Below are 26775 nucleotides of genomic sequence, written 5' to 3'. Positions count from 1 at the left end.
TACATATGAAATTCAAAGTATCCAATGGCTATCTTGGGACCTTGTAGATAATTCCTGCAAGTGTAATTTCTTTTCCTCAAGAGGAATGTGACCAATAATTGAAGCTCAGTACCTCCAGTTTCATATATCCCTGATTAAATGCACCAGTACTGCTGCATCACTATTCACCTTTCATAAAAGTAACACCATCTACTTCTCTGGGGGAAGGAATTAATGCAAGTCTGTAATACTGTAATTCAAGTGTGTGTAGTAAAAAGTAGAAAACATTACAGTATTAAAATTCCTGATTTTCAGTATATGCACGTAAATTAAGCAGTAGCAGAAATAATTCTGCAAGACAATGACAGAAAGCACCCTTGAAACAAAATTCTTACCCAGCACATATTGGTTTCATAATAGCCCTTTTATTCAACAGTATAATTGAGGAGCATATATTTGACCTCTTTCACATTTTGTAAGTAGAGGATTAAAATCCATAATCTCAATTACTCTCTTAATAGACTATCTTGACTTTTTTTTCACCTGTTGACCTGCAGAATAAAGCTATTTATAAGTGATGTTATTGAGGAGAACACTGCCATAATGAAAATGCTGAAGGACAAAAAAATCCAATAAGGAGACTAGAAAACACATTTGGAAGTGCACTTCTCAAGTCTAATTTATTCAATGTGCATACTGTGAAACAACTGTGTGTTTAATGTACAATCAGGTATTAACTTGGTGCCAGCTATTCCAGTCAGTAGTTTGCAGCAAGTTGCAGGCATTTGTCAGAAAGCAAAAGTCTGTGAACAGTTGAGCAGTGAAATGCAGAAGGCAGGGAAGAAAGCACATTAAACTGCTATGTTAACTCTTTTCCTTATGCTGATGTCTTTTCTCTTGCAATTCTGTATTTTTTTAGTCTATTTCCTGTGCAGCCATGCATCTGCATGCACCAAACCACTAAGTTTTAGTGAGTAATCTCAGCCCTCCTGTTTCAGTCCTGTAGGGCACAATATGGTGGGTTACTATGACATTTAGTTCCTAGCATAAAATATTTTTTTTTCCTTTTTCTATAAGAAATTGCCAAAAAAGTAGCTGTATTTTGCACTGAAGTTTCATCACAAGACAACTGATTATCTCCTTTGTGCCTGGTCCAAGTCACAAACATTTCTTTCATTTTTGTAGCAGCAGCTCAGACCCTTGCAATGTGCTTCATTCTCGTGCCTCATCTGTATGTGTAGCAGAATTGTTTCTCTCAACACAAATAAAATTTACATGCCTCATAAATCAAGGTTATCTAATGTCTCCACTTTCAAATCCCAGCTGCTGCAAATCTTACACACACAATAAATGGCTCCTTTTAGAAAGAAAGCTGAAGTATGAGGAAGAATCATAGAATGGTTTGGATTGCATGGAATTGTGTGGAAACCGACCATGGAACAGTTATAAAGAAAAATTCAAATAATAACTGAGAAAAGTAAAGCATGGAAGAAGGCCTTTGAACCTATCCTTTGTTTGCAATTACCCTTTATAAGTCTTAAGTTGATTTAGGAGCATTTGAATTAAAGCTTTAAGGATGTTGTTTTTTGACAGGAACTTTCTGCTTGTAGTTAAGCCTTAAAGAGTTTTGCAGTAATAACCTTTTGAAGTATAATTTTAGAATATTGCTTGTAGTAAGGAACTTTCAAACTATAGCTTTAGAGTATATATAAAGGAAACATGCAGCTTGAGAAAGGAAGATGAACATTGACTCAAGGATTAATAGTTTTGACCAAGGGAAGCTGGACATCACTGTTATGAGACTTATATAAGTCCTTGCAATCAAAACCCACATCTGGAAACTGGACCTCACCATCTGGCAGACTTCTTCCTTCTTTTGGAAACCAAACCACCACCACCTGGGATACTCCTTTTCTGGGATACATCCTGAGAAAAACTAAATCTCAATAGTGTATAGAATTGTGACGTAAAAATTTGGAATAGAAACTGCTGATGAGTAAAACTTGGGAATAGGAACTGCTGAGAAAGCTTATGAGTGCCCCTATAAATACCTGTAAGCCTCAACTATCGGTGTGCAGTTGGAGGGAAAACTTCCCCCACTGTACCCAGTGCTGTATTGCTCATACTTTACCATATTAATTCATAAATTGATTGCTGCTTGAATATTGGCCTAGTCAAGCTTCTCATTTATATCATAAACGATCGTTGAGGTCCCTTTCCAAGTCAAACCCTGTTATAATTCTGATACTCCTTCTACTGACACAAAAAGAGCGCTGAACAGGGAAGCTGCACAGAAGTAACGCCAGTGAGGCAGAACTAGCAGGATTCAGTTCTATTCCGCTCTCAGCACTTCAGGCTCAGCCAGTGAGTGCCCCTCCCACTCGAGCACTTGGAAACTCCGACAGCGGGCTCCTGAGGCGCTGTTGGGAGGGAGCGCTTACAAACCCCTCCCCTGCATTTATTTCTCCACGTGCGCGCTGAGAGTGCCGCGTTAGGCGAGCCAGGCACTGCCCGCACTTATACAGGCGACGAGGAAGAGGCTGACCACCACGAAACAGCTCCCGAAGGCGCCTCGGGGAACAAATGCCTTCTTCGCTCACAACGCCGCTTTTATATTGGGCGCGCGCGCCCTCCGCCGCCGTCCCGAGTTCCAATTGGCCACCGCGAGATTGGGGCGGGGCTACAGCAGCCGGGCGGGCGGTAGCGCATGCGCCATTGGCGGCTCGTTGGGGGCGCGCGGTCACGTGGTGGGGGCGGCGGCCGTTGGCGCCTCAGCGAGCGGCGGGGCCCGGGCGGCAGCGGGTGCGTGCGTGAGGGAGTGAGGGGGCTCCGGTCTCTTTTCCCCTTCCCTTCCTCGCTTCTTACCTTTTCCGCTTTTCCTTCCCCCGCTGTTTTACTTTCTCTTCCCTCAGCTCGGGCGCATCCAGGTGCGGTCCCGGCGGGAGCGGCCCTGCGGACCCGGGGCCCTCTCCGGCCCCCACCACCCGCCTTGTGCTGCGGCTGAGCCCGGGTAAGCGCGGCGTTCGCAATCTCTACCTCTGCTCTTATCCTTTGGACTCAGGCTTTGCATTGGTCATCCTCAACATTTTTCCCTCTTTAGGAATGTGTGTGTGTGAGCGTGCGTGTGAGAGAGAGAATGTAGTAATTTGCTTCTTAATTTTTTGCCGTGAGAAACTTCTGTAGCTCATCGGGTGACTAAGGGAGGGATAGCAGGATCCAGGATGCTACTGTCCCTCTTTATGCTGTAAGGAGCCTGGGACTCATTGCTTTAATAACCCTTTTCCGAAAGTATCTCATGGATTTTCGGCTTTACACATCACCTGATTTCTTTAGAGTGGTTTTATTTTATCTGTGATACCGTGCCTATAAATATACCAAGATCAGCATATATGATGCTAAAAAGAATTGTTGCCTGGTATGTCGTGTTGGTTAAACTCTTTGTGCTATATGAATTGCTCACTAGATTTTTTTAGAGTTGGCAGTGGCTTTTGAAAGTCTTTGTTTGCTTGTTTTGTGCGAATATTTTCAGGGTTATAAGTATTTAAAGATCCAGAAAAAATCTTACTTGATTTGGGGGCAGGGGAATTTTAGACTTTCACAGTAAAATCTGGAGGGAAATATAATTTGAAACTTGTCTTCTTAGGAGAGCTTGAATAAAAACTCGTTAGTGAGCAGTTTCAGCTTTCCAGTGAAACGCTTGGTCCGCAGCCTGTTGCTGGAGTTACAGAGTCTGTACGGCAGAAAACCTTGGAGTGCAGCCAAAAACACCAACAAAATTGCTGTTGTGTCTTACATCTTCTCTTCAACAGTTGTGAGAGTATTTCAGTACAGATCGCCTGAGTGACCAGCCTGCTTTACTGTGGGGTGTGCTTTTCGGTAGTTGGTGGCTTTGTTTTTGAATCTTCCCAGGAGCAGAGTGGTGTTCACCCTTCACTTTGCGAATGTTGGTGCCTGGTCCATAGAATAGACTGTGAATGTCATCCTGTTGCAGTGTTTGGTGCATAGCTCAAAGGAGTTCAAAAGCATTATTTTTTGTGACTGTGACAAAGACAGAGCCAATGCTGTTGATTGCAGTTAAGAGTCATTAAGGTTGGAAGAGACTTCTGAGATCAAGTCCAGCCTTCAGCTGGGACAGACGTGTTGAGTTGTAGCTCTCACATTTGAGAGCATAATGATAGTTACATTATGGCAGTATCCTGTTTTTATAGCTGTTTTGCCAGTGTCATTTATGCACAATTTCTCTTTTGCTTTGCATTGTTCTCACAGAAGTTGATTATTCAGCATATCCAAAGATGAAGAGGAAACTTGCAGCAGCTGGGACATTGAGGCTTAGTCCTAATGAAGAAGCCATGTTCCTGAAAGAAGAATATGAAAGAAGAAGAAAACTAAGGTTACAACAGGTATGCCTGTATTTTTCCATGTGTTGTATTTCATTTGATGATGTAACAAATAATTTAGGAAAAGTAACTGAAAAGATTATTTCCTGTAAACTAAATTTCAAGGTGACAGTATTGTAGAATGGTGACATTTTTTATGTTGGAAAAGACCCTGGAGATCTTCATGTCCAGCTATTAGTCCAGCACTGCCAAGTCCACTGCTAAATCATGTCCCTAAGTGCCACAACTTTGAACTTTTCAAGGGGTGGTGACTCAGCCACTTCCCTGGGCAGTTTGTTCCAGTGCTTGACAACCTTTTCTGTAAAAAAAAAAAAAAAAGGCATAAAATACAGAGTGGAAAATAATAAACTAGGTTTACTAAGTTTTCAGTATAGTTGCTGATTTTAATTTTGAATTGTAATAGGAGCCTTGCATAGATTATTGTGTTGTATTTTTGGAGGGAAGGATATTCCAAGCAGTGGTTGCAGTTTGTCACTTGTATGTTATTTTTTGGACTTTAACCGAAGTGTTTAATTAGGATTAAATTTATTATTTTATATATTAATTTTGGAAAAAGGTAACAGCAACTTGAAAGTATTTTCTGAATAGATTGTGAATGAAATAGCTGATGAGATGGAAAGGTGGAAGTAGGGTAAACTGTGTTGTAGAAAGTCTTGCTGCAGAAAGTGTTATGCTTTTCTTGAATTGCTAATAAACATGAATGCTATTTCTACAGGTCAGAGAGCAGCAGAAGTATATCTCCTACCAGATAAGGCAGAAGGTAAAGCAGAGGAGAGAAGAACAGCTGCATCAGTTAGAGGAGGCACTGAGAGCTGAATGGCAGAAGGCACAGGATGAGAAGATGAAAGCCCTGGAAGAACTGTATCTGTCAAGCTTAAGAGCGATTGGGGAGGGTCACCGACAGGCCAAGGAAAACGTAAGTGAGCTTGCTATTATTGTGTCATGGTTGCACTCCAGGCAGCTGCTTGTTCACTCCCTCCCTAGTGGGATCTGGGAGAGAATCAGAAGGATAAAAGCCAGAAAACTCATGGGTTCAGATATAGGCAGTTCAATAGGGAAAGCAAAAGCCACACACAGAGCGAAGCAAAATGAGGAATTCATTCACATCTTCCCATGAGCAGGCAGGTGTTCAGCCATCTCCAGGACAGCAGGGCTCCATCATGTGTAATGGTTACTTGAGGAAGAGAAACAGCATCACTCCAAACATCTCCCCCTTCCTCCTTCATCCCCCCCTTTATATACTGAGCATGCTGTCAGATGGTCTGGAATATCCCTTTCGCTCACCTGTCCTGGCTGTGCCTCCTCCCAGCCTCCCATGTACCCCCCACTCTCTCACCAGTGTGGCAGCACAAGGAGCAGAAAAGGCCTTGGCTCTGTGTGAGCCCTGCTCAGCAATAACAAAAACATCTCTATATTATCAGCCTCTGTTCAGCACAAATCCAAAGCACAGCTTCATACCAGCCACTGCAAAGAAAATAATTTCTATTGCAGCCAGTACCAGCATATATTGTCAGAGCCAATTTCAATGTTTTAGGAATACCAAAATTGCTGTTTGTTTGGTTTTTCCTTTGGCATTCCTGATTTTGAAGTCCTGATATCTAAATAGACAACTTTTTAAGCATGGAAGCTTCTTAGAAGTGGCTATGTACTTTTTGGCAGGTATCTTCCCACAAGGTTGTCTGTCTTGTCAAGGCCTATCTGTGACAGTTTTTGCTGGGCAGACTTTGAAGTTACTTTGATTGTATTAGCTTGTATGATCATGTACATTTGTACTTGGCTAAATTGTACATAATGACTCAGTATGTCAGTTATGCCAATAATACAGTAATTTTTTCTCCACCATGAATCTTCTCTATGGTTAAGAAAATACATTTAACAGACATGGAAAGCCTTGGTAGGGGCTTCAGAGGCCTTTGCCTGCACTGCAAACGGGTGTCACTTTTTAATTCTGCACCTATAAACTGGTTTCACTTTCTTTAAAATCCTGTAACTTGTGTAGCCTCTGCTTGAGAGATCATTGAGATTGCTGGGTAGAATTTTTCTATAGGTTTGACTGTGAATCAGATTTACAGAAGTCAGCCAAAGACTTCTTACATGGATTTTACAAAGTAGCTTACTTCCTGAATTAGTCAGGATCTTTAAAGCCAAGTAAAATAGCATTATACTTTTCCATTTATCCATGTCTTTTCTTTATAAAGTCCTTTCCAATGCTAGGATAGGTGAGTTAGCAAAAAAATCTGGAACTAGTGTTATAGGAAGAGAGAAATAATAAATGTCTCTGTTGATGACTGAAGAGTAGTAACACGCTTCTTCTACATAGTTTAGTCTGCATTTGCTACAGGATATCTTTTTCATCAAACTGATGTAGAAGAAACTCGGATTTCTACCTCAATATTTGGTTAAATTGGCTGAGGGATGTGGCAGATTCGCTGCTGTTTTTGGCGGAGAAGAAGAAAATAAAGACTGCAGAGAAGGAAAAGTTATTAGAGTATTTTAACCTTGATACAGTAGAAGGTAGTTTTGAGGCAGTGTTTCTCACCAGCAGTATTTAATTTGAAATATCATACTGATAGTACGAGATGTGAGTAAAATTCTGTATTAAGTGATCACAATATTTTAATGTTAAGGAACCTGACTTAGAAGCTCTGGCAAAGCAAGCAGAAGAAAGGAAACAAAGAGCAGAGACGAGACATAGAAAAGCTCTGATAGAGCAGAAGCACCAAAAAGAAAAATTACTTCGTGAGCAAGCCAGGTATGCAATAGTTACTTTGTTTTATTAAGAATGAACTTTACGGTGTCACAAGGTGAAAGGCAAAAATGTTGATGCTTCTTGCTTGGAGCTTTTTCAGTCTTGAAATGTTATGGATTAGATAATTAATGCTCATGGGCAAAGCTTGTGGCTTTTGGTAAAAATTGTATCTTTAAAACCAAGACAAGAATGTCAGATATTCAATCTGGCCTTATGGATTCTCCAGGAATTCAGTGATATATGAAATGAAATGTTGTCAGGCCAGTTCCTGATGGAGAGTTAACCACCTGTAAAAAGGACCTAGTACATTTGTCATGGTCTGTCTTAGGTTTTTTTTTTTAAATTAAGCAGATTGGACCAAACTTGAGCTGGTATGGAATATGGTCTCTGTCCTCTGGGACATAGTTGTGCTTGAGTAGAGCTAAGACCTGTAAATTAAGTAGTTAACTGTATATACACTCAAGCAATTAAAGTGTGTTGAAGTGCACAATGCTTTCTGGAAACTTGGGTCAAAAGCAGAGATTTTGTATTGCTTTTGGGATGCTTGTATACATGAATGCTTTTGCATAACTTGAAGAAGGTAATTTTTAATGCTGCCTTCCAGCCCAAGTTCTGTTGTCTTTTTAGTATGCTCCTCCATGCCTGTGGCCCAGCCATTCAGTGCAGGTACTTAAGAATCTGATTTCAGGTTTACCTTTTATTTTGCACTGTTCTTTCACTGTTGCTTGAATAATTTTCTGTCTCTCTTCTCTCTTGTGGTTTGTTTTGTTTCTGTCCCCCAAGACGAGCAGATGCACGTAAACATGCTCTGGAAGTGGAAAGACAAAGAGCAGCCAAAGTTGCAAGCCTGCCACCTCCTCCACCTCGTCCTTTTGAGGTATGTACCTGTAAAACAACAATGATCACAACTTCAGGGGTACCATATATAAGTGTTTGCATATATAAGGAGAGTGGTTCGGCAAAAACCAAAAGAATAATTTAATTAGGTATTAGCAGATTTCTTGCTACTAAGCTTGGGTACTTTATTGATCTCTTGTTATATGTGGATTTTATTTCTTGTAATCAGACTCTTATTTTTGTAGTTAATCTGTCTTTTTAAACTTTCATCATATCTCATTTTCATTTAGTAGCCCCAGTGATACAAGACTTTACAATTATCTCAGCATGTACATTACATGCCTTCTCAGCCTGCTGTCATACTGATGCAGTTAGCAGTTTGTTTAGTTCTGTAATAATTCTGTCTTTTTAGCTGTGGGGCAGCTTTGTTGGGGTTTTCTTCTCCCTTCAATTTCTTTTTCTTGTAGGGAGTACTAAATAAAGAGGAAGCTCTTTAATTTTCATAGGAAACCATCACCCAAGCCTGTTAGGAGGCTGCAGCCTTTTGAGGTGTGGCTTTGTACCCCATTCATGCTGCTTTGACTTCATAGAGCTGGTACATAGGTGTAGAATTGGCTGTAGGATTGCAGCTCTCAACTGCAGAAAGAGCACTACATGCATTTTTACTTTGGAGTTAACTAACAGAACTTCATGAATGCAGAGTTTAAATTGCCTCATGGGGTGTTGTACCTCTTTAGACCTTTGGGTTCAGGGATATTCAAACTACTGACAATAAAATAAAGGGTTTAGGTATACTAGCCTCTCTCAGAGCCAGTGAAGCTTTCAAAACTTTTCCCAGCTACATCCCAGCACATTATGTACAGGTTAGAGAGCAGGATGATAAGGGTTTGGTGTTGTATCTGGAAAAACTGAGTAAGGTTTGACCCTCCCAGTTTTAAGAATAATTAGAAGGAGTACCCATGGCATTTCATTAGTACAAGTTTCTCTCTAGATCTTTTTGTTGGTTGCCCAAAGGTTTTCATCTTGTATAAGCTGGATATGAGTGAAGATTAAAACAAGGGTTTTAAGGAAGTGGTAAAATTTGGGGTTATTTCTGGTGAAGTATATACTGTATTGAAATTTAGTACATCTGGAATAAGGTCCTGTGTGGTACAGTTCAGGTAAATTCACACACCCTTTCACACTGCTGTTGCCATGTATGTTGTGCCACAGGGTATGTTCCTGGTGTGTCTGGTGTAGAGCTGGTGAAGTCTATATCAGTCCAAATTTTGACTCTTTTATTTCCTGGGTTTCAGGTGCTTCTGTTGCTCAGTTTGGCATTCCTGAGAAAGCAATGAGATGCTGTGGCTTTCCTTTGTAGTAACTTTTGCAGTTTAGAGTGAGCCTTATGTCACATTTTATTTAACCCTTCCCCGTAGATGGTCACTGCAGTTAACCTCCATAACAGCTAAAATGACACAGTACTTTTATCTCATACTTTTATCCAGTAACCTCAATAATGCATCTTCCTTCCTATTTTATAAGCACAGAATTTTCTCCTCATTCTTTAGTGTTTGTCACCAGGGAAAGCAAGAAGGCTTTGTTTCAGGTTTCTCCAGGTTCTGGTGAAACTGATTCAATTGTGTTGGATGTTATGTCTGGGTCAGTTCTCTAGTTAAGTATTGTTCCTTTCCAAAAATTAATGCATTTCCATCCATTAGCAAATGTCCTTTACCCGCCTTTTCAACAAATGTGATTTGTAAGTTGTTTTAGTGGAGTTTCCAAACATCTGGATTTTCTACAGTATGTGGGTTTTGTTTCTGTTATGAAGTTCATGTTGTGATAATGGCAGATTGAATCAGTAATTTTGTAGACATGTTGAGTTTTGGTTGAGGAAGAGAGATTGCTCTGTTTCAGTATAGCACAGCGTGTCAGTTTGTTCCATTTAAGGACTATCTGACTTTAAGCCTTTTTCTAGTTTTCAAATCTGTGTAGATTTTAATCCTTTTGTTGTAGACCTATGGCTGGGAGGGCACAGGGATAAATATAAAGTTATTTTCTTCAAAGAGTTGTTGGGTGCCATGTACTTCATGGGGGAAAATGTTGAGTAATTGAAAGATTGAGAGATTTTTATTCCTGTTTCTGCTTCAAGAGAGAGAAAACAAAAGACATTGACTGTCATTTGGGGGAAGGTAAGTCTAGGGCTTTGTCTTGCAAATGTGTTACTTAAAAGGCACTGAATTTAAATTGTTTAACTTTAAATCCTGTGAATTACAGCAAATTACAGTGTCATCTGAGTAAGTCTGCTTGTTTTTTTGAATGTTTGCATAAGGAGCTTATTAAATGCAACTATAATCATAATCTGATGCTCTGTTGCAATAACAATTGACTATAATTTCATAAATAGGAGCTCTAGGGCATTGTTGTTCATGGCATGATTACTTAGAATATAAGAAACATTCTCTAAAGATACTCTTATTATTGTGATTTTACCCAGGTAGAAAAGAAGTATTTTTACTCTGTCATAACCCATTTTGGTTCTCAGAATTATGGATTTTAGAAGTTGAGGCCATATTTAGTTAGACCAAATGAAAAGTTACTTAATTGTAGTTAAACTGTAAAGACCATTTTATTGAAAAATGTTGCAGAGTTCTTGGAAACTTATTTTTTCTTACATGATCTATTAGATTTTATGGAATGGAAACAAAACCTAAAAAGTATTACTATACTCTGCTTGAGTGTTCATAGCATTTGTAGAGCTGGGGTCATGAGGTTTTTTTTATTTTTTGGCCCATTTCATGATACTTTGCTGCTCCAGCTTTGCCATATTTTAGTATAGAATTATTTACTTTTTTGAAGGAAACAAAAAAAACCAGGAGGGAGTAACTACAAAACCAGGATAGAAGTACGGTATTTTTTTCAGCCTAAATTGCATTTGACACTAATTGAAAAATTGCAGCCTCAAATATAATTCTCACATCTTCAGAGCTTTTGAAAATTCTGGAGATTTGATTGATTACATGTAATTAATAATTTTTATTGGTTGTTAATTTTAAATTTTTTAAATAATTCAGAAGAGATGTTTAATTGTACATTGTGAAAGTAACCCAGTACAAGGCAAGCACTGGCAATCTGGCTAATGAGGTTTAGGTCTGGGATTTGTCTGTTTTTATAGCTATAATCATTATCTGCAAACGTTGATCTGTTACAATTGCTATGATTTTTATTGATTAAGAAATTCAGCATATTGTTTAAGGACCATAAAATAAGTTACTGAAGTTCTGTTGGTAAGGCTAAAAGTAGTTTTACTGGTTTTGGGTCCCTTATGACAAGAAGGACATTGAGGGGCTGGAGTGTGTCCAGAGAAGGGCAGTGGAGCTGGGGAAGGGTCTGGAGCACAAAGCTGATGAGGAGTGGCTGAGGGAGCTGGGGGTGTTTAGCCTGGAGAAAAGGAGGCTCAGGGGGAACCTTGTCACTCTCCACAAGGGCCTGAAAGGAGATTGTAACCAGGTGAGGGTTGGTCTCTTCACGCAGGTAACAAGTCATAGGACAGGAGGAAATAGCCTCAAGTTGCACCAGGGGAAGTTTAGACTGGATATTAGGAAAAAATTCTTCTCTGTCTTGTCAAGCACTGGAACTGACTGCTTCAGGGAGTGATGGAGTTACCATTCCTGGAGATATCTAAAGGATGTGTGTTGGGGCACTCAGGAACATGATTTGGACGTGGCAGTGCCGAGTTAATGGCTGGACTTGAAGGTTTTTTCTGATATAAATGATTCTATGATTCTTTGATTTTCATTTAAAGACTTCACTTTCTACGGTCTTCATAAAAAAGTAATAGCCATTCCTGAAATTTTGTATGCCTCATTGCATGAGATAAGTTTAAGGTATTCCTGAGACTTAAAGCTGTTCTTTGTGTGTATGCATTTCTTTATGACCATGTTAGTTTTAGAGCAATCAAGCTGTGAATCTTTCCAGTTTAGTTAATGTGGATAAGAACATCTTTTAGGAGAAGGTTGAGGGAAGAGGAAGCTGAGAGAAAATTGGTGGAGGAGATGTTAAGTACAAAGTACTTATTGAGTAAGCTAACCTGACAACTATGCAACTGGGAACATGAGGCTAAGCCAAAGAATTGTTCAAATTTCCAGAAAAAAGTTGAAATGTGTTAGTGTACCCAAAACTTCTAAAAACCCCCACAGCAACTTAGCATTCTGTGAATAAACGCTTTTCAGTGAAGTTACAGAAAATGCTCTTTTCTCTGGTCAACTAAAATTGGACATAATGGCTCTGAGTTTCCTAAAGCAAGTCTGTAAATGACAAGTTTTGCTTTGCTGTTGGGTATTATTATTTTGTGGGTCTGTGACTGCCCTGCTCTGAGGTGAATGTGACAGCTGTTGTAAGTGGGATTTGTATTAATGCATTAAACTCAAGTGCTTTCAAATTAGTGCTTTTGAAACATGACACTGATGAGCATCAGTTTCTGTGCAGAGGTTTGCTCAAGATGCTCTCCATTATTAAAGCCCTCTGGATCTGCCTTGTGCTGATGTGGTTTATTAATTATTACACGTATATAAGGTTTTAAACACTATTTTCAGGACAGAATTTGGTGAGGTGGGTTTCTTTTGATAATAATTTAGCTATACAGATCACTTCTGTTTAGTTGCTGGGATGGAGATACTGTTCTGTGATACAGCTGTAGTTGTACCTTTCTTCCTAGAGTTTTGAAGTGAAAAAGATCCTTGCCATGAAGCCCTGTGGTGCTGGGAACTTTTCTGTTACACGTTACCATATTGCTGAAGCTTTGGTGGACAGAGAAGCGGACGGAGAGCAGGTGATAACTCCAACTGTTTGAGCTACAGTCTTACATATGTGTTTCTTTACATTGAATTCATTGTCTGGTGTCAGCTGATGGATTTTCTAGAAGCTGTTTAAAGATACAAACTTGTATAAAGCAGCTTACACTACTTACTAAAGAGAATCTCAGATGGGCAGCCTTGTAAAGCCTGTTACATGCTCAGTCACTTAGGGGATCACACCTGGCAGTCCCTTGTAAGCAGGCTTTTCCTGGAAGGTGAGATCACAAGACTGGTATAATGTTCAAACACCCAAACTGGAGGACTTGTGGCTCATGCTGAATTGATAGCTGCAGTTGCCCTGCTTTTCTCTCTTCCCTTCTTTTTAGCAATGTACTCCCAGACTTGCCTTGCATTTGGCTTGCTTATTTGGAATTACTTTTTTTTCCCCAAGTATATTTTTATGTTAGTAAGATTTTTCTTCCTTGAAAGTTGCAGATTGTTTCTGGTTTCCCAAATGAGATGGAAGATACATCAGAGATTTTTTCCTGTCACAGACATATTTTATGAAAAATCCTTTTGCTAGGATTTTTTTTCCTGAGAAGCTGAGGCCTCAGAAACGAAATGTAAACAAGAATTATCTGCTGCTGTGGAATGCAACAGTTGCATCTTTGATTGGTCTCATGTGGTTGTTTTTAATTAATAGCCAATCACAGTCCAGCTGTCTTGGACTCTCTGGTCAGTCACAAGATTTTGTTATCATTCTTTGCTTTCCTTGCTAGCCTTCTGATGAAATCCTGTCTTCTATTCTTTTAGTATAGTTTTAATATAATATATATCATAAAATAATAAATCAGCCTTCTGAAACATGGAGTCAAGATTTTCATCTCTTCCCTTTGTCCTGAGACCCCTGCAACCACCACCGCATTTTCCCCCTTGTTTAAAACAAAACCATGAGGATAGAAGTTCCCAATCTGTAATTTTGACCATATCATATATTTTACCATGTATTGTAGAAAAAATAACCACTGTGTGATAACAAATAATTTAAATTATTGTCTCTGGTACCGCTTGAAACTGGAACACTTTGTCACCTAAACTTACAAAATATGTAACAATGAAATTTTTTTCCAAAGATAAAAAATTATTTTCATCCTGCTTGCAAGATAATCGTTCAAGGTTGTTGATATGGCATTGTATGCCTTTTTAAAGTGCTTTTGCTGCAGAATTATTCATTTATTTATTGTTATGTATGCTTTAAACTGTCACACAACTTTGTGGACTGAACTACTGATTGATTGCCAGCCAGATGCTCATTTAGCTGCTGAAGAAGAAGGGAGACGTTTGGAGGAACTGCACAGGGAGGCAGAGAAGGAAAGAAGAAAGCAGCTTGAAAAGGCACATATTAGAGGAAGTCATGCCTTGAAGAAGATCCAGTTGGCCAAGGTAAGCAAAGCAGTTATGCCTGTTTTTAATGTCAGAGCAACCACTGTTAAGTAAGCTGTAGGTAAGTGATTAATAAAGGAATTACACTTACAGGAGGGAAATTCATGGACTAAATAGTTTGCAGAATGTCTTTGCAAAAAAAAGTCAAAATCTGTTTGCTTATTTTGGCATCTAGAAGGAGTGAGAATGAAAGAACATCCTCTTAATTTTTGTTATCTGAATGTTTGACCAGCTATTAACCAATAGGTAATTGTCAAGCAAAACTTTTTTAGTAGATAGTGAGTTCTGCTTTTCCACATTAGCTTTAGTTGGAGTTGGTGATTTGGTGCTTCAGGGGAAAAAATTATTGCTAAGGAGGTAACAAGTTTTTCTATTTTTTGAAAACTTTTCTAATTTTTTACTTCAAGACTGATACTCTGTTAGTGAGCAAGTCTGGAAATGGTGAAATAGTTTCCTTTAAGAAATAAAAATTAAACTACTGAGAAAAGTCTTTGTACTGAGATCTACACACAAAAGCTTTTGTGGTCTGATAGCTTCACAAGTATTTTTGTTGGCTAGAAAAAGAAAAGCTTGCTTTTTATCGGCTGGCATATGATTGGTCCTGAATGAGTAACCAAACTAAAATGGGGATTTCTGGAAATATTTCTGGTGCTCCTGAAATTAACAGAAAAAAAATCCCAACAAACTTTTTTTTTTTTAAATAGCTCTCACATATAGTCAGTGTGCCAAAGAGTATTTAGTTTGCATCTTCAAAAGTAGCAGCTGCTGAATGATATACTAGCAAAAGTCACCTGGCAAAAGAAATACTTGTTTACCTTATAAAACAGGAAGTTTTATTATCTTGGGGGAAGTTGGCCTGCAGGTGTGGAGTCTGATCTTTTATTTAACATCAGAACTTGTAGGTAGTGTTGAAGACTCCCGTGTCCAAAGGGCTAATACAGTCTTCTCCTGAAGAAGCACTTTCTCCCTAGAATAACATTAACTTTGAACATTAACCAAACATCATGGTAACCAAATGGAAGCATTTTCTATCAGTCTTGGTATGTGGCTGTCTGAATGTGAACATTGAAGGTTTATGTTATCCCTTCTTTATTCTTGAAGGACAGGGAAAGATTCCTGGAAGAGCTGGAGCAAATGCAGGCTCAGGATCGGATGCGCAGGAGACAGGTTGTCGCACAGATGCCACCTCAGCTTTCAGTGCCACCATGCAAACGCATGGAAACAAAAGAAGAATGGCAGAGAGAACTGGAGTCTGCATTTGAAGAAATGTGCAGTGAAGACAGGAGTAAGTTCTTTGGAGGTTGCTGAACTTGGTACCCAGTAAAGGAGAGGTTGCTGCAGCTGCCTCTTCCCAGGTGCAGCTGGTAGCGAGGCCGTGTGTGTATTCATAGTTGACACGCACACAAACAGCCTGCCAGGGCACATCCATACAGCTGGCTGTGCAGGCCAGCAGGAGGAACACAGCACTCGCATTAAATACCAACAGCACAAATGGCCTCCTTCTGTTTACTGCTCTGATCAACATGAAGGCCTTTTGGGGGATATATGTCTTTAATATCGTATAGATCCCTCCAGCAGTTGGTCTTAGACACTCAGTCTATCCAGGAGTTGTCCCCTATATCCCAGGTGTCTGTCTGCTACACTACAGATCCTCCTCAGGTCTTACACACCCAGTCTAGTGTCCAGTGATTCATGCTGGAGCGTGGAGCCTTAGAGTTACCTCTTATACTCATGTATGGACTCAAATGCACATGTGCTCAAGAATGTGCTGTGGCTCACTTGGTGAATAGCTTTAGACACTTGCTCTTACCTGGCAGCTGGCCCTTGATCCTTAGTCTTCCCAGTTCTGGCTGCTGGGCATGTGAGCACCCAAGATTTGCTGCTCTGCTCCAATTGTTACTGCACAGACCCAGCTGGGCATGTGAGCATATGCACAGACATGCACATCCTATGGATTCCTGTGGGAACTGACCTTATATACTCAGTCTACCCAATAGCTGACCCTGGATCCTCTTGTAGTCTTGGACATGTGCAAGACTGCACACATGTGCACACATGTGCTGGCAGGTTTCTTAGGATCCTTTTCTGTCCTCTGTAGCTGGCTTGAATGCTTGGATCTCCTGATCCCTCTACCAGACAGCTTGTTGGTTCCCTGATCTCTGCAGTACCCAGCCCGGTCTTACAGCTGCCTGATGCATAACTCGAAAGCCTCTTACCGTTCTTGCTAGCTCGCCTGGCTTGTGATTTGCTAGCCACTGCATGCTGATACTCATGGCCACCTATGAGTAATCACTGTATGAGGCCTAAATGCATTCATTATGGCCTCTGCAGTTAGCAATGCTCTAGACACAGGTGCACCTGCGACTTCTGGTCCCTGTTCCAGTTGCTGACCCTTACATATCTCTATACACACATGCATACAAAACACAATGTTCCTCACGTAGGAAAACAGCTACAAGTGGAATTTAGTGAGAAAACAGAAGAGACTGTCAGGTACAGTGCATGGCCAGACAAGTGGACTGACTCTCATTTTATCTCACTGTTTTTACACATTTATCTCATAATTGTTCTGCCCCTGACTAACTTGATCCTTTCCCTGCCTCGGGTTCCTCCCCTAAATACATGTAACAAGCATAAAATTTCAAGGTGATCTTCCCCTGTGTCCCACATCCCTTGTAGGCAGTAACCCTCTCAGTCAGTAAGGTGATCATAGGGGAATTGCTGTTGTGCAGTCCTCTGGGATTTCACACCTCGACTGTGTGATCACTCTCCTGTGGCAGCCTTGTGAAAAGCCAGGTCAGGGTGTGTCTTTTCCCCTGTGAAGCTATTGGGACCATGCGTAATTTTTCTTGTGAGCTGCTTTTGGTGTAAAGCTGGGCCTTTCCATCCATCAACTTTCATTTTGAAACACATAGCATATTCTAGTGCAAACTGCTGTGGAGGTTCTGAATGAATAGATGGCTGTTGATCTAAACGGTTTTGAGTCTTCTGTTTTGGTGGGGAAAAAAAGCTGGATTAAATCTGTTGTGAAATAACCTATTGATATTTGAATTTCCTGGGGATTTGTGTGTGAGTATAGTCTTGCAGTGTTGTTTGATTTGTATTCCAAATGGTCATTTTAATTCCTTGTGCTCTTTTAATTAGACATGAAAGAAGACCTGATTCTGCAGTTTGAGCCACAACCTTTGCCAGCCCCTTCTGAAAGAGCTCAAGATAATGATCTTGATATCTCCTTGGAGCATGAATCTGCTTGTGATACTCAGCAAGAGTCAGGACATGTGATAGAAGAGGAGGTCCCTAATGAGCCAGAAAGTAAAACTTCTATACTGCATATTTAAATTAAACCTTTTCATTTTATATTAGAAAAGATTAGTATATCAAATAAATTTTAGTAATAAGTAAAATGCCTGAAGTAGTAAAACTTCTTAATGTGCAAAAAATAATTCAGTATAATTTGATTTATGTTTAGCATAGAGGATGATACCCTAATGATTATGAATTTAAAAATGAAAATGTGACTTCTTTTTCTGATATGCTTCAGTTCATTAGCATGCTGAGAATAATTTTCAGTTGTAAGAACTGTACTGTTAGTAGCCATAATTATTCCTGTGTACTTAGTATAAATTATGGATTGATGCTGATTTGTGAACTTAAGATTTTGAGATATTTCAAAACTGAAGCTTTATAGTCTGCTTATCATGTGTCTTTTATGTTCAGGTTTGTGGTTGAGCTGCTGCATATTGTGAGTAGGCTGGAATGGATGCACAAGTGTGTCCTGTCTGCCTGTGGCATGTCCAGGGTCATGTGATGTGAGCCAGAAGTCTCCATGAGCTTCTTGGCCAAGCACTTCTGCATCCCTTGGGTGGCACAGTCTGGTGTTTGGTCTGTGGTGCATTGTGTTACCAGTGCTGATAGAAAGCAGAGGGCAGGTGTGGGGATGGTACTGCATATTTCTGCTACAGATTGACTATAAAACACTGCATCCAGCTTAGTCCTTCTTTCATAGCTTGCAGAGACAAGTTACTGCTTTTCTCTTGCAGGTAAGAGAAAATTTTGCTAAGATTTAAAAATACACCTAAGCTATTTGTCCAACTCTGTAAGCAATAAAAAAAAGAGAGGGTTTTTTATGATACAAAGATATTCATTACCCAAAACTCTTAACAGTTTCTATTCTTTATAGGGCATGAAGAAGGAAAAACTTGCCAACCTCGATCAAAACTTGCCTTAAAGAAATTGTTGAACAAAATTAGAAGCCAAAAAGATGAGTGGACATCAAAAAATGAGAAAGAGAGTCAAAGTGAATTTGAAACTATTGAATCAGGCACAATTGCTGGTGAAAGGAGACCATTATGTGATTTAGAACTTAACAAGGAGCAGCAGAAAAATACAGTGTGTGAAGCCAAAGGTACATACTTGTTGCAAAGTTTGTTGTGTAGGAGCAAAAAGACTTTTATGGGGGGACTGTGACAGTAACTGACAAAATTGTTTAATGAATTTTCATTGTTAAATGTTTTGTCACATTGAATAAAGTACAGTTTCCTGTCTGTGCCTACAAGGCATTGAGGATTTGTTGAAACCACAAATAGGAAAGATTTTTTGCTCTTATGTCCAACTTGTCCATTAAGATCTTGAAGAGAACAGATGTCCAAAATACCTTTCTCACTTTTAAATCTCACTCAAGTTGTTGTCACAGTTGGTATTGCTGTACTTTAATAGGTGTTTGCCTCCAGGGATAGAATTCTCAGTGCAGGAGTCAGCATTGAAGTTCTGTACCTGTTGAACTGCACAGCTGCTTTCTTTGGAGATTGACAGCTATAAATGCCCAAGACAAGCATAAGCTGATGAGTGGAGTTTTTTTCTGCTTTTAGGCACCATTCCAAAAAACCTTTTTGTTAAATTGAAATTTATAGCAGTTAGACACTGCAGTTTGTTTGATAGCCAGATCATCTTGGAGTTACTTCCCATGTCTGTGCTTGGTGCCCTTCTGGTTAGACTAATGCTGAATTGGTGATCTTGTATGTTGAGTGGGATTTGTGAAGTTTTCAAGTGATCAGATTGTGGCATGTGGCTTTGGGTTTTTTGCTTTTGGGTAATTTGTTTCCATAGGGTGCTTGTTTTTTTAAACAAGATAAAGTGATTTAGTTCCATCACGTACATGGCTATGCCAACATAATGCCTGGGGTTTGGAGAGTGCAGCATGAGTGAAACCATGCCTTGGGGAAAATGTGCTGCTATTTGAAGCTAACAGTACAGGATTGAGACTTGCTTTTTGTGCAATAGCCAAATGTTAGATTGTTTGCCCAGTACTGCCAGTTTTAGACCCTCTTTGTTCCAAGAGGTTAATGTGTGGCTTTTGATTCTTCAGGATGATCTTGCTCTTGGCCTCCCAGGTAATATTAGAAATAATTTTCAGTCCCATTGAAGCTGGGACATTACTGGTATTCAAGAAAGACACACAATAAAGGGCTATTAAAGACTTAAATAATATAAAAAAAACCTGATTTTTCCAGCTTATGGAGACAGGCAGAGTAGTAGGATATAGAACCTTTCAAGAGCAGCTTATGCATTTTGTTGAGAGATGTTGGGAAACTGTAAAGCAAGATGTAAAGAAGATCCAAGGCTTGCTCTGACTGCAGTTACAGCTAAATAACATGTCTATTTTAGACTCTATGAAAATGTTGGAAAATACAGTTGCAGATGAAAAGTCAGTTCCAATCCATCCTCAAGAACAAGCAGCTAAAATCAGAATGGAAGAGGCAGCTAAAATGAGAATGGAAGAGGAGAAACAGAAGTGGGTAAGTGTGTTTGTATTTATTCTTACCTCAGTTCTGGTGTAAAAAAACTATTTACAGGAGATTCTAAAACATTTCAGGTTATACAGCAGCTATAGGCACTCTTTAACATTTGAACTTTTACTGTAACATTTTCTATACTTCTCAAAAATGATGGAGCTGTAGCTGGAATTTAGAATAGAGTAGAAACCCTCAGTTTCTTCAAATCTAACAGGTGCTGTAGGCAAGGGTAGTCATTGTTAAATGAAAATGACATTTGTACATTAGTTATCTTTGTTTTATAAAGGAAGGGTATAGTCAGCAATACATAACTCTGAAAACTTTACCCTGCGTAATAATGTAGGAAAGTCTGTGAGATTGTGTTTAGAGTGACAGGAAGAGCATGCAAACCTTGAGTAATTTTTTTTTGGTTATCTAGGAAGCAAATGCAGGAAGCTTTTTGTGTGTCTGGCAATGTATATTTATTACATGTAGAAAATAATTCCTTTATGCATTGTTTAATTATATCTATTGTGTATTGTGTTTCACTGTATTTTAATTTTTGTTGTATCCCTAGAGACATACCAGCTGTTATGTGGTAGGTTTAAAAGAAGCTGTTGGAAAAAAGCAGAATTTTGGGTCTACGTGCAGCCTTCAGTTGTAGAGTTTAAGTTCAGAAATCAAGGAAACAAATTTTGACAAAATAGTAATATTTAAAAAAAAACAAGAAGTAACAGATCCCTTGTGAAAGTGTGGCTGCTTTTTTTGACCTTCATTTTCTCAGGTTGCTTTTCCTGACATCCCATTTCAGACTGTTATTAAAGGCTGTTGTCCACTTCATCTTTGCCAGTACTTTGAAATTTTTCTTTGCTTCCCTTTAAAAGTACATATGCTGTCACTAGGTGTGGATCTAAGTGAATTGTAGCTGATAGGTACATGGAAAGAGAATAAAAATAAACAGACTACTTCAGAGGTTTATGGAGTGCCCTCAAAGTGGTTATACATGAGCTATTTCAGAAGCTTTTGTAAAGCTTGAATTAATGTTTAGATGTGTTGAACTCTGATGAGAAACTGAATAAAATGCAAAATAGATTTTTCAGGTAAGTTTAGGAAAATGGCTTCTTTTGCAGTCTTTGGAAGATGGTAACATCTTGAATGAATTCTGATTTTATCCATTTTATTAATTTGAGAACAGATAATAATGCAATAATAAATGGACTCAGGAAGTGTTAGAAATATTGAGCCAGTAAAACAAAGTTATTCCAGTGGACTTTGAAACTACTTTTAAAGGTCCTGTTGCAACTTGGTAATACCTGTCACCAGCAATAGAATTTCTTCTGTAATTTGGAACAAAAGTTTGTGTGTGGTGTTGTGTGTGAGCAGTCTGGTTTCTTTGTCATTTGGTTCTAGAGATTCCCCCTCATTTTTCTTTTGATAGAATGAGGAAATAGAGAAACAGAAACAGGAGCAGCTGGCCTTGATTAAAAAAATTGAGGAAGAGAAAGCTCTTTTGGAGGCTGATTATCTGAAGATCCAAATGCAAACCTGTTTGGAGCAGGCTAAGAAAAAAAAGGAAGAGGAAGAGCAAAGTCAGCTGGTGCAAAGCCACGGTCTCCATTCCACAGACCAGCAGAACCAAATGGAACATGAGGTGAATAATAACAGAAAATTGTGTGTGGGTTTTCATTTACTATTATTATAAAAATAAAGAATGCCATTTACCAATTTTGAACTATATCAATTAAGACAATTTTTATTTTTTAGGCTGTGAGTTAGAAATTTGTGCGTATTAAAGCTTCTTTTTCTAGTGTACAAGCTTCTGTTTCACATGGTATCACTGGACCCGAAGGAGTGGCATGAATATGTGTCAGAGGAGGTTTAGGTTAGATTCTGTGGTAAAAGGTTTTTAGCAAAAGAATGGTTGGGCACAGGACCAGCTCCCAGAGAAGTGGTCACAGCACCAAGCCTCTCTTGAGTTCAGAAGAGTTTGGACAATGCTCTCAGATACATGCTGTGACTCTTGGGGATGGTCCTGTGCAGTACCAGGAACTGGACTTGATGACCTTGTGGGTCCCTTTCAACTCAGATATTCTGTGATTTTGTGATTGTCACTTTTGCTGTTGTATTGTCTCTCCGTAGTTCAGGGGGCAGCCTTGATAATAATACCTAATAGTAAAATCTGGTTATAGTCACATAACAATTGTGCATATAGACATAACCTTTTTCAGAAAGGTAAAAAAAATCATGGTGGGAGGAAAAAGAAAAATCTGCCTCTGTCTTTGTTTAAATCTCAAACAGCTGCTTAAAAAGAGAAATTTATGGAGGATGTTGAAGGAAAGTAATCTTTTTATGTATAAAATCCTGCTTCACTTGCACAACCAGTACTCTTTTGAGAGCCTGATTGCCTTGGAAATGCAGCTACACTGGCTCATTGCTCTCTGAGTTTGCAGGGTATATTTACCTCTTTAGGCTGAGCTGCTGTAAGCACCATTGACTTTGATAGTGTGTGCAGAGAGAGGCTGTAGCTGTGGGCCATCTGTTCTAGAAACTCCTTTAGCTTCATTGCCTCAGGCTGGAATCTCACAGACTTCAAACATGGTGGTACCCAGCAGCTTCTGTAAACTTAGATGCAAGAGCATACAGCTTAAGGCTGATGCCATAATAGTTTTCTGTGAGTTAGTTGTATATGTGCAATTAAAATTATTTTATTTTGATTAGACTGGAAATATATCAGAAGCCAGGAGTCCAGGAGAAGACAGTCATAGACAGATGATACATAATTTTCAACAACGCCTTCTGCAGCAAAAAAGGTAAGTGTCTTTATGGAATGTAAAGCATCTTTATTAAATGTCTGTTCAAAGTAATTTGAATGGCCTTGATTATTGAAATTGCTGTTTCTTTTTGCGCTGCTTTTGAAAAGATTCATGTTTTCGTTCTGTTCAGGCTGCACAAACAAACCATTGAAGAAGTTAGAAAAAATCTACAGGAGTATCAGAATACACTGAGGCAAAGGTACCTGTGTGCTTCTGAAATACCTCTGAGCACCAGGGAAACAAAGCCCATTGATTTACAGCTGGTCTCAGAGCTGCCCCTACAGACACAAGGAGCGCAGCCAGCACAGTACCAGGCATCGGAACAAGTTCATGCCCAAGAGTATGTGTGGTCATTGCCTGTGTTTTCAGGAACGTTGGGTATGTTGGAAAAACCATCTTCACAGAAGCAGCAAGAGCAAGTGCATGATACTTGTCCTGGAGAATTAGTGCAGTTTTCAGAAGCATCAGATCTGAAGCATGGAGGGTTTCACTTGCCCTGTGACTGTGCTTCACCGGAACAAGTGGGAATATTTGGAACTGCCAATAATCGCATCAGAGAACCGTTCCAGTCCCATTTACCGTCAGGGTCAGTCAGGAAAGAAGTGACTGCAGTAAGAACACAACCAGAAGCACACCAACAGCACTTCAGATTTGTGGTGCCTGCAGAAAGTTCCTCTGAGTCTTCAGAAACAGTACACTCTAAAGAGTTACCTCAGAAGATATCTAACTATCGAAACAAGACAGAAGCTGGAGAAGAGCATCCATTTAAGACATCCATCATGCCAGCCACAAAGAGATCAGCCTTGGCTGATCCTTTAGCCTACCAGCAGGGATCTGTAGACAGCCGCAGCAAAACATGCCCTGATCAACCTCTCAGTCTTTCTGAACCCACAATTCTAGTGCATGAAGAATCTAAAGCTCAGGGTGTTGAAGAATTCTTGATGTCCAAAGCAGGAGATGCATCTTCGTTAAATTATGCTGGTATACTGAGCTTAAGGGACAGAGTGTTGGCCTCATCAGAAAGCATCCAAGCTCAGCAAAAGCATTTGAAAGAATTGCAAGAGCAGCTAGATGCACAAAGAGAAGCTCTTCTTTCTAAACAGAGAATACAAGAAAAACTACTTTTACAGAAGCAAGATAAATTGAAGGAACAGATGCAGAGACAGCAAGAGGCTTTGAAACAACTTCTAAACAAGCAGGTACGCTTTAGGAACACTTTGCGTGGGTAATCATCAGTAGGTGATCAAACCTACAAGTCAATGCTACATTGTGCCCCCATGGAGTGTTGATAGTTTTAGGTGATTTCCCAGAATGAAAATTTTCAATTAGGACTTGTGATTTCTAATCAGTGCTTTTCCTCTGTAAACCTCCAAGAGCACCGTTTTATTAAGTCCAGCAGAAATACTGTGAAGGTCTGTGCTTGGTCTCTGATCATAATGCCTATTGAAATTGGTGTCTGAAATACCTTGTAGGTAGAGTTGTCTTCATATCTGTAAGTGCACCTCTATGTGTTAAGCAGCCCTTGTATTAAAAATACATAAGTAATACCTGAAAGGATATCATAAGGATATCATTGGATCGTTTTTAAAGCTTGTCTTTTTGTGTGTACCCACTGTGAAACTGGTTTGGCTGCTGCAGACTCAAGTTGTAATTTGCTTGTTTCTCAGCAATAGAAGAAAAATCCAAGTTTATTTTTGAGCTTATAAAGAGCCTCCTTTTGCCTCTCCTTGTGTTTTTGGGGTTTTTTTAAACAGAACCCATCTTAGAAGAATAACTGTTCCCTATAGTTCCTGTCTTTTGATTTTGCAGTTTCCAAGCAGCTAAAATTCTTCAATTCAGGAGCTGAAAAAGTAAAAGCAGACTTTTTGGGAATTTTTGCTGTTAAAAATGATGAGTACTCTGATCTAATCTCACAAAGGCCTTGAAAATGTAACTAATGTTTGAGCACATTAGGTTTTTAGAGCTCAGTAAAATACTTCCATGTCCAAATGTTTTTGTGAGCTAAGCAGATCTGTCTGGTATCCTGCATAATTGAATTACTTTCTCAATGTGCTCAGTGTTGTCCTGCATGGAATACACACAAGAGAAAATGCTCTTTTGATAAGTGAGTATAAATATAATCTTATATAAAACTGCTTCCCCCCCTCTCAGGTGAGACATATTTGCCCAAATGAAGAAATGACAGAGGCACAAAAGCCTGTCAGGATTAAGACAACTGACTTCTTCCAAGTCTCAGAAAACTACCAGCAAGAGAATTGTGGCAGGAGTAAATTTCACGGAAGTGAAACAATTTCACGGTGCATTGGCCCAGTTGAGCAAACTGGTAAGGCTGTTGTGTTGTTTTTCATTATAATTTTTATTGCTTTACAGCTGAGTTGGAGTTCTCTTCCATCTCTCCAAGTTATTTGAAGAGTGTGTGTGTTTGTGCACATGTTATTGCAACATGCTAAACTTTGTTTTGCAGAACAACCTGAGAAAGTTCTCTGTAGAGAACAGAAACGGAGATCTTCCAAACCACCAGTGACAAAAGTCAAGTTAGGTCTTGGTTTGGAGCAGCATGAACTTAGTGTTATACCAGAGGTAGACACACCGAAGAACTGCAGCCTCTCTTTGGCAGGTAAAGTATAAAATATGTAATAAGTGCTGTTATGAGTAATATAATCTTTGAGATTATTAGGAAATTATAGCTGATACTGTTGCCTTTCTTAAAGTATAACTTATACTGGCAAAGTTGTAGTTAAGAAGAGCTTTCTTTTGTGTCTGTCTAGAAAAACATGATTCAAAAAAATTTAAACACCAGGAAAAGAAAATTCAGTTAATCCATGACCTGAGTTCCCTGTTGATAATTCGTTTGGGCAGGATTTGTGTGAATAGGCAGTTTTACAGTAAGTCTAAAGAGAAGTTGGTAACTTTTGTTTAATGGTTTACTTTTTGATTATACCAAGTAAGTGACTGTGAAATCTTTCAAGTAAGGTGTTAGTATCAAGCTTCTACAGAAATTTTTAGGCCATCTTTTTAAATTGGTTTTTCTAGTTAAAAAACACGTTGCAAAAACTTAGAGAGCAATACAAATTTTATAAATATATTTGTTACAGTCGGCTGGCAATGCTTTGCAATTCTCTGTAAGGAACATTATTTAACAGGTACAACAAACTCCTGTTTTCTAAAGGTAAACATTTAAATCTTTTTCAGTGTCTCTTCACGTCTAAAATGTAATGCGTATTTTACAAAACTTTTTATGTTGTGTTCTTAAAAAGGCTCAGCAGAGCAATGTGAGTAATTATAGGCCCATCTGGCCTATTCCTTGCAAAATAATGAAACAGCTGATATGGGACATCCTTCAATTAAAGAAAAGTAGTTAATACTAGTCAGCATCAGTTTATGCAGAGGAATTCTTGTTGGACTGATTTGATATCTTGATTAGATAGAACCTTCCCCAACAAAACTTGCTGATGGAAGAATATATTTATGTTCTCAAAAGCACTTGGCTTAGGAACTTATACTTGAACTTTAGTAACTTAAACTTAGCTGTATAATACTGTTAAGATCCATAGGTGATTTATTCTTGTATTATCAAAGCATTAGTAATGGTAGGTAGTAAAAACTTGAGGTTTTTATTGGATTGGGTGGCCAGAAAGGGCTGTTTTGTGGGCTGGGTTGCAAAGAAAGACATCTTTAAACCAGAGCAGAGAAGTTGTATTACCTCCGGATCTGGAGAAGTTACAGTTTTTGCAAGTTTTCCTGGACTTGCTGTGTGAAAAAATTAGTTTGAGATTTTTTTGAAGAAATACTTTGGTGGAGTTAGGAATTAGTTTTTGAGAAGTCTATGATCTGCATAATCTTTCAGCCTGTATAATGCATAGACTGATGTGATATGGCTAAATTCATTAAAATGGAGACCATAAAAATTCAGCAGTGTATTTCTGTAGAATAGAATATGCATCTTAATGTTCCTCATGAAGTGCAAAACACTTCCTTTTTATACCTAAACTGATTGCAGGTGTTTTAAAT

The 26775-nt window shown here is 39.0% G+C and overlaps 1 protein-coding gene across 1 annotated transcript in view; it reads left to right on the top strand.

Moving 5' to 3' along the window:
* Window positions 1–2724: 2724 nt before the first annotated feature.
* CEP295 (centrosomal protein 295) overlaps window positions 2725–26775 on the top strand; it is a 43260-nt gene continuing 19209 nt past the window's right edge. Inside the window, exons 1-16 of the mRNA XM_054269845.1 lie at window positions 2725–2781; window positions 4246–4379; window positions 5092–5292; window positions 7004–7128; window positions 7909–8002; window positions 12659–12772; window positions 14040–14180; window positions 15282–15465; window positions 17325–17492; window positions 18361–18585; window positions 19845–19975; window positions 21390–21602; window positions 22670–22761; window positions 22895–23963; window positions 24916–25087; window positions 25229–25381. Coding sequence (XP_054125820.1) covers window positions 4272–4379; window positions 5092–5292; window positions 7004–7128; window positions 7909–8002; window positions 12659–12772; window positions 14040–14180; window positions 15282–15465; window positions 17325–17492; window positions 18361–18585; window positions 19845–19975; window positions 21390–21602; window positions 22670–22761; window positions 22895–23963; window positions 24916–25087; window positions 25229–25381 — 3190 coding nt within the window. The 5' untranslated portion in view covers window positions 2725–2781; window positions 4246–4271. The remainder of the gene's footprint in view (window positions 2782–4245; window positions 4380–5091; window positions 5293–7003; window positions 7129–7908; window positions 8003–12658; window positions 12773–14039; window positions 14181–15281; window positions 15466–17324; window positions 17493–18360; window positions 18586–19844; window positions 19976–21389; window positions 21603–22669; window positions 22762–22894; window positions 23964–24915; window positions 25088–25228; window positions 25382–26775) is intronic.

Source organism: Melozone crissalis, unplaced genomic scaffold (genome assembly GCF_028551555.1).
Source record: "Melozone crissalis strain CALT ecotype California unplaced genomic scaffold, PUWL_Pcris_2 ptg000008l_1, whole genome shotgun sequence".
In the NCBI taxonomy this organism is placed as follows: Eukaryota; Metazoa; Chordata; class Aves; order Passeriformes; family Passerellidae; genus Melozone; species Melozone crissalis.
This window is presented reverse-complemented; position numbering and strand designations above follow the sequence as displayed.